Source organism: Oncorhynchus clarkii, chromosome 10 (assembly GCF_045791955.1).
Source record: "Oncorhynchus clarkii lewisi isolate Uvic-CL-2024 chromosome 10, UVic_Ocla_1.0, whole genome shotgun sequence".
NCBI lineage: Eukaryota > Metazoa > Chordata > Actinopteri > Salmoniformes > Salmonidae > Oncorhynchus > Oncorhynchus clarkii.
This window is the reverse complement of record NC_092156.1, coordinates 75,271,255-75,279,617: the sequence shown is the minus strand read 5'-3', so window position 1 is coordinate 75,279,617 and position 8,363 is coordinate 75,271,255. Positions and strand designations below refer to the sequence as shown.

The 8,363-nt window shown below is 43.5% G+C and overlaps 1 protein-coding gene across 1 annotated transcript in view; it reads left to right on the top strand.

Moving 5' to 3' along the window:
* The window catches only part of LOC139419349 (phosphatidylinositol 4-kinase type 2-beta-like), an 18,631-nt gene that overhangs the window by 4,565 nt on the left and 5,703 nt on the right, over window positions 1–8,363 (top strand). The window contains exons 5-7 of the mRNA XM_071169288.1: window positions 821–940; window positions 1,663–1,794; window positions 1,926–2,079. Coding sequence (XP_071025389.1) covers window positions 821–940; window positions 1,663–1,794; window positions 1,926–2,079 — 406 coding nt within the window. The remainder of the gene's footprint in view (window positions 1–820; window positions 941–1,662; window positions 1,795–1,925; window positions 2,080–8,363) is intronic.

Sequence of the window (8,363 nt, the reverse complement as noted above, 5' to 3'; positions counted from 1 at the left end):
CTTTATTTCTGTCTCTCTCCTCGTCTGTCCCTAGGTCTCACTATGTTCTGGTCTGTTTCTATCGCTGTCTGTTACTGTTGTCTCTCCCTCTTCCTCCCTCCTCTTCCTCTCTCCTCTTCCTCTCCTCGTCTGTCCCTAGGTCTCACTATGTTCTGGTCTGTTTCTATCGCTGTCTGTTACTGTTGTCTCTCCCTCTTCCTCCCTCCTCTTCCTCTCTCCTCTTCCTCTCCTCGTCTGTCCCTAGGTCTCACTATGTTCTGGTCTGTTTCTATCTCTGTCTGTTACTGTTCTCTCTCCCTCCCTCTTCCTCTCTCCTCTTCCTCTCTCCTCGTCTGTCCCTATGTCCTATTTCCCCCTCTCCTCCCCTCTCATCTTCCCCTCTCATCTTCCCCTCTCATCTTCCCCTCTCATCTTCCTCTCTCCTCTTCCTCTCTCCTCGTCTGTCCCTAGGTCTCACTATGCTCTGGTCTGTTTCTATCTCTGTCTTTATCTCTGTGTCTCTCCTCTTCCTCTCTCCTCATCTGTCCCTATGTCCTATTTCCCTCTCTCTTCCCCCCTCTTCCTCTCTCCTCCTCCCCTCTCCTCTTTCTCTCTCATCCCCTCTCCTCTCTCCTCATCCCCTCTCCTCATCCCCTCTCCTCTCTCCTCATCCCCTCCTCTTCCTCTCCTCCATTTCTCTCTCTATTTTTACATCAATTTTAACAGTTAATTTAACTCTCCCCACCCTCTACCCTTCCTCCCTCTGTCCTCTCTCCTCCTCCTCCCTCTGTCCTCCCCCTGCCCACCCCCCCTCCTCCTCCTCCTCTGTTTCTCTGTGTAGCTGTGCTGTCCATGTTGTTTTGGCCGTGGCTGCCTGATCCCCAACCAGGGCTATCTCTCAGAGGTTGCTGCCTCCCTCGTTGATATCAGGCTAGGACTGGGGGTGGTCCCTAAAACCAAGGTGAGGTGGGAGGAGGGGTGGGGGGGGGGGGGGGGAGGAGGAGTGTATCTAGTCAGTGATGATAACAGGCTGTGTGTCTAGTCAGTGTTGATAACAGGCTGTGTGTCTAGTCAGTGATGATAACAGGCTGTGTGTCTAGTCAGTGATGATAACAGGCTGTGTGTCTAGTCAGTGATGATAACAGGCTGTGTGTCTAGTCAGTGATGATAACAGGCTGTGTGTCTAGTCAGTGATGATAACAGGCTGTGTGTCTAGTCAGTGATGATAACAGGCTGTGTGTCTAGACAGTGATAATAACAGGCTGTGTATCTAGTCAGTGATGATAACAGGCTGTGTGTCTAGTCAGTGATGATAACAGGCTGTGTATCTAGTCAGTGATGATAGCAGGCTGTGTGTCTAGTCAGTGATGATAGCAGGCTGTGTGTCTAGTCAGTGATGATAACAGGCTGTGTGTCTAGTCAGTGATGATAACAGGCTGTGTGTCTAGTCAGTGATGATAACAGGCTGTGTGTCTAGTCAGTGATGATAACAGGCTGTGTGTCTAGTCAGTGATGATAACAGGCTGTGTGTCTAGTCAGTGATGATAACAGGCTGTGTGTCTAGTCAGTGATGATAACAGGCTGTGTGTCTAGTCAGTGATGATAACAGGCTGTGTGTCTAGTCAGTGATGATAACAGGCTGTGTGTCTAGTCAGTGATAATAACAGGCTGTGTGTCTTCCAGGCTGTGTATCTAGTCAGTGAGACATTTCACTACAACACTATCGACAGGGCGAAGTCCAGAGGGAAGAAATACGCCCTGGAGATGGTTCCCAAAGTAGGACGACACTTCCACAGAGTGGGCCTGCCCCCCAAGGTACCCTGACCCCTGACCCTTGACCCTACCAGTCTTATTCCTGACCCTATGTCTTAATCCCCCAAGGTGTCCTGACCTGTGTGTGTGTGTGTGTGTGTGTTTTTGCATCTTTCTGTCTGTGGGTGTGTCAGCTTGGTTCGTTCCAGCTGTTCGTGGAAGGGTACCATGAGGCTGACTATTGGTTGAGACGTTTTGAGGCGGAGCCTCTCCCAGAGAACATCAGGAAACAGCTCCAGTCTCAGTTTGAGAGGCTCGTCATTCTGGACTACGTCATCAGAAACACAGGTGTGTGTGTGTGTGTGTGTGTGTGTGTGTGTGCGCTCACAGGAAGGAGTATCTGTAGTGTTTAGACTTTTCCTGGTGACTTCCTTTCACAGTACACGGTTCACACGGGGGGGTAAAATTTGCGATACGGAGAACGGATTTCAACACACAGGCATTTTATCGACGTGACGAGATCCAACTAGATGTATTGAACTGGGTAGGGAATCAACTAGATGTATTGAACTGGGTAGGGAATCAACTAGATGTATTGAACTGGGTAGGGAATCAACTAGATGTATTGAACTAGGTAGGGAATCAACTGGGTAGGGAATCAACTAGATGTATTGGACTCGGTAGGGAATCAACTAGATGTATTGAACTAGGTAGGGAATCAACTAGATGTATTGGACTCGGTAGGGAATCAACTAGATGTATTGGACTCGGTAGGGAATCAACTAGATGTATTGGACTCGGTAGGGAATCAACTAGATGTATTGGACTCGGTAGGGAATCAACTAGATGTATTGGACTCGGTAGGGAATCAACTAGATGTATTGAACTAGGTAGGGAATCAACTAGATGTATTGAACTAGGTAGGGAATGGGTAAGGAATCAACTGGATTTATTGAAGTAGTTAGGGAATGGGTAAGGAATCAACTAGATGTATTGAAGTAGGTAGGGAATCAACTAGATGTATTGGACTCGGTAGGGAATCAACTAGATGTATTGAACTAGGTAGGGAATCAACTAGATGTATTGAACTAGGTAGGGAATCAACTAGATGTATTGAACTCGGTAGGGAATCAACTAGATGTAGGGAATCAACTAGATGTATTGAAGTAGGTAGGGAATCAACTAGATGTATTGAACTCGGTAGGGAATCAACTAGATGTAGGGAATCAACTAGATGTATTGAACTGGGTAGGGAATCAACTAGATGTATTGAACTGGGTAGGGAATCAACTAGATGTATTGAACTAGGTAGGGAATCAACTAGATGTATTGAACTCGGTAGGGAATCAACTAGATGTAGGGAATCAACTAGATGTATTGAACTGGGTAGGGAATCAACTAGATGTATTGAACTCGGTAGGGAATCAACTAGATGTAGGGAATCAACTAGATGTATTGAACTCGGTAGGGAATCAACTAGATGTATTGAACTGGGTAGGGAATCAACTAGATGTATTGAACTGGGTAGGGAATCAACTAGATGTATTGAACTAGGTAGGGAATCAACTGGGTAGGGAATCAACTAGATGTATTGGACTCGGTAGGGAATCAACTAGATGTATTGAACTAGGTAGGGAATCAACTAGATGTATTGGACTCGGTAGGGAATCAACTAGATGTATTGGACTCGGTAGGGAATCAACTAGATGTATTGGACTCGGTAGGGAATCAACTAGATGTATTGGACTCGGTAGGGAATCAACTAGATGTATTGGACTCGGTAGGGAATCAACTAGATGTATTGAACTAGGTAGGGAATCAACTAGATGTATTGAACTAGGTAGGGAATGGGTAAGGAATCAACTAGATGTATTGAAGTAGGTAGGGAATCAACTGGATTTATTGAAGTAGGTAGGGAATGGGTAAGGAATCAACTAGATGTATTGAAGTAGGTAGGGAATCAACTAGATGTATTGGACTCGGTAGGGAATCAACTAGATGTATTGAACTAGGTAGGGAATCAACTAGATGTATTGAACTAGGTAGGGAATCAACTAGATGTATTGAACTCGGTAGGGAATCAACTAGATGTAGGGAATCAACTAGATGTATTGAAGTAGGTAGGGAATCAACTAGATGTATTGAACTCGGTAGGGAATCAACTAGATGTAGGGAATCAACTAGATGTATTGAACTGGGTAGGGAATCAACTAGATGTATTGAACTGGGTAGGGAATCAACTAGATGTATTGAACTAGGTAGGGAATCAACTAGATGTATTGAACTCGGTAGGGAATCAACTAGATGTAGGGAATCAACTAGATGTATTGAACTGGGTAGGGAATCAACTAGATGTATTGAACTCGGTAGGGAATCAACTAGATGTAGGGAATCAACTAGATGTATTGAACTCGGTAGGGAATCAACTAGATGTATTGAACTCGGTAGGGAATCAACTAGATGTATTGAACTCGGTAGGGAATCAACTAGATGTATTGAACTGGGTAGGGAATCAACTAGATGTATTGAACTGGGTAGGGAATCAACTAGATGTATTGAACTCGGTAGGGAATCAACTAGATGTAGGGAATCAACTAGATGTATTGAACTCGGTAGGGAATCAACTAGATGTATTGAACTCGGTAGGGAATCAACTAGATGTATTGAACTCGGTAGGGAATCAACTAGATGTATTGAACTGGGTAGGGAATCAACTAGATGTATTGAACTGGGTAGGGAATCAACTAGATGTATTGAACTCGGTAGGGAATCAACTAGTTGTAGGGAATCAACTAGATGTATTGAACTCGGTAGGGAATCAACTAGATGTATTGAACTCGGTGGGGAATCAACTAGATGTATTGAACTAGGTAGGGAATCAACTAGATGTATTGAACTCGGTAGGGAATCAACTAGATGTATTGAACTCGGTAGGGAATCAACTAGATGTATTGAACTCGGTAGGGAATCAACTAGATGTATTGAACTCGGTAGGGAATCAACTAGATGTATTGAACTGGGTAGGGAATCAACTAGATGTATTGAACTGGGTAGGTAATCAACTAGATGTATTGAACTCGGTAGGGAATCAACTAGTTGTAGGGAATCAACTAGATGTATTGAACTCGGTAGGGAATCAACTAGATGTATTGAACTCGGTGGGGAATCAACTAGATGTATTGAACTAGGTAGGGAATCAACTAGATGTATTGAACTAGGTAGGGAATCAACTAGATGTATTGAACTCGGTAGGGAATCAACTAGATGTATTGAACTCGGTAGGGAATCAGCTAGATGTATTGAACTCGGTAGTGAATCAACTAGATGTATTGAACTCGGTAGGGAATCAACTAGATGTATTGAACTCGGTAGGGAATCAACTAGATGTATTGAACTAGGTAGGGAATCAACTAGGTAGGGAATCAACTAAATGTATTGAACTAGGTAGGGAATCAACTAGGTAGGGAATCAACTAAATGTATTGAACTAGGTAGGGAATCAAGTAGATGTATTGAACTGGGTAGGGAATCAACTAGATGTATTGAACTGGGTAGGGAATCAACTAGATGTATTGAACTCGGTAGGGAATCAACTAGATGTATTGAACTTGGTAGGGAATCAGCTAGATGTATTGAACTCGGTAGTGAATCAACTAGATGTATTGAACTCGGTAGGGAATCAACTAGATGTATTGAACTAGGTAGGGAATCAACTAGGTAGGGAATCAACTAAATGTATTGAACTAGGTAGGGAATCAACTAAATGTATTGAACTAGGTAGGGAATCAAGTAGATTTATTGAACTGGGTAGGGAATCAACTAGATGTATTGAACTCGGTAGGGAATCAACTAGATGTATTGAACTAGGTAGGGAATCAACTAGATGTATTGAACTCGGTAGGGAATCAACTAGATGTATTGAACTCGGTAGGGAATCAACTAGGTAGGGAATCAACTAGATGTATTGAACTCGGTAGGGAATCAACTAGATGTATTGAACTCGGTAGGGAATCAACTAGATGTATTGAACTAGGTAGGGAATCAACTCGGTAGGGAATCAACTAAATGTATTGAACTAGGTAGGGAATCAAGTAGATGTATTGAACTCGGTAGGGAATCAACTAGGTAGGGAATCAACTTCATGTATTGCACTGGGTAGGGATTTAACTAGATGTATTGAACTAGGTAGGGAATCAACTAGATGTATTGGACTCGGTAGGGAATCAACTAGATGTATTGGACTCGGTAGGGAATCAGCTAGATGTATTGAACTAGGTAGGGAATCAGCTAGGTAGGGAATCAACTAGATGTATTGAACTAGGTAGGGAATCAACTTGATGTATTGAACTAGGTAGGGAATCAACTTCATGTATTGAACTAGGTAGGGAATCAACTAGATGTTTTGGACTCGGTAGGGAATCAACTAGATGTATTGAACTCGGTAGGGAATCAGCTAGATGTATTGAACTAGGTAGGGAATCAGCTAGGTAGGGAATCAACTAGATGTATTGAACTAGGTAGGGAATCAACTTCATGTATTGAACTAGGTAGGGAATCAACTTGATGTATTGAACTCGGTAGGGAATCAACTAGATGTTTTGGACTCGGTAGGGAATCAACTAGATGTATTGAACTAGGTAGGGAATCAACTAGATGTATTGAACTAGGTAGGGAATCAACTAGTTGTAGGGAATCAACTAGATGTATTGAACTCGGTAGGGAATCAACTAGATGTATTGAACTCGGTAGGGAATCAACTAGATGTATTGAACTCGGTAGGGAATCAACTAGTTGTAGGGAATCGACTAGATGTATTGAACTCGGTAGTTCATGTTTAATTCATTACACATGAGCAGAATGCGTCAGTGGTGGTGATGATGATGTTGATGATGAGCAGAATGCGTCAGTGGTGGTGATGATGATGATGATGAGCAGAATGCGTCAGTGGTGATGATGATGATGTTGATGATGAGCAGAATGCGTCAGTGGTGATGATGATGAGCAGAATGCGTCAGTGGTGGTGATGATGATGATGATGATGAGCAGAATGCGTCAGTGGTGGTGATGATGATGATGATGAGCAGAATGCGTCAGTGGTGATGATGATGAGCAGAATGCGTCAGTGGTGGTGATGATGATGATGATGAGCAGAATGCGTCAGTGGTGGTGATGATGATGATGATGATGAGCAGAATGCGTCAGTGGTGATGATGATGAGCAGAATGCGTCAGTGGTGGTGATGATGATGATGATTAGCACAATGCGTCAGTGGTTAGTATATTCCAGGAACACCTCTCTGTCACCACTATGTCTGGCCATTTTAGCGATGATGCTAATAATGATAACAGTCTCTAGACCATGTCTACCTGACTGAATGAATATCGTGATTATTTTCCTTAACCTAGTGGCGATTTGTTTAATAAACTCTGCAATTTCCATGTGTGCTACAGAAACACCGCTAACCAAACAGGTCTCTGCTGGTGCACAGTTGAATTAGAGGGCGTTGACATCTGAATTACAGGGCATCTGAATTACAGGGCATCTGAATTACAGGGCATCTGAATTACAGGGCGTCTGAATTACAGGGCGTCGACATCTGAATTACAGGGCATCTACATCTGAATTACAGGGCATCTGAATTACAGGGCATCTGAATTACAGGGCGTCTGAATTACAGGGCGTCTGAATTACAGGGCGTCTGAATTACAGGGCGTCTGAATTACAGGGCGTCTGAATTACAGGGCGTCAGAATTAAAGGGCATCTACATCTGAATTACAGGGCATCTGAATTACAGGGCATCTACATCTGAATTACAGGGCGTCGACATCTGAATTACAGGGCGTCGACATCTGAATTACAGGGCATCTGAATTACAGGGCATCTGAATTACAGGGCATCTGAATTACAGGGCGTCGACATCTGAATTTACAGGGCGTCTACATCTGAATTACAGGGCGTCTGAATTACAGGGCGTCTGAATTACAGGGCATCTACATCTGAATTACAGGGCATCTACATCTGAATTACAGGGCATCTACATCTGAATTACAGGGCATCTGAATTACAGGGCATCTACATCTGAATTACAGGGCATCTACATCTGAATTACAGGGCGTCGACATCTGAATTACAGGGCATCTGAATTACAGGGCATCTGAATTACAGGGCGTCGACATCTGAATTTACAGGGCGTCGACATCTGAATTTACCGGGCGTCGACATCTGTATTTACAGGGCGTCTACATCTGAATTTACAGGGCGTCTGAATTACAGGGCATCTGAATTACAGGGCGTCGACGTCTGAATTAGAGGGCGTCGACATCTGAATTAGAGGGCGTCGACATCTGAATTAGAGGGCGTCGACATCTGAATTACAGGGCATCTACAACCCGAAAATAAAACATTCCCTAAAGTACTCCTGTTGTGGTATTAAAGTGAGATTTTTGAGAGTGAAAACTTGGTGTCAAAATGGGAGAGAACAGAATGGAATCGGGCCAAAAAATAAAACAGATTTTTACAAGGAACACACAGTTCATTCATGCCCTGGAACATCTCCCTATAGCTTTGCATTGTGTTCTCATCCTATGCAGAATCTAACCCGTTCACCCTTCCTCTCCTTTCTCTCTCTTCTC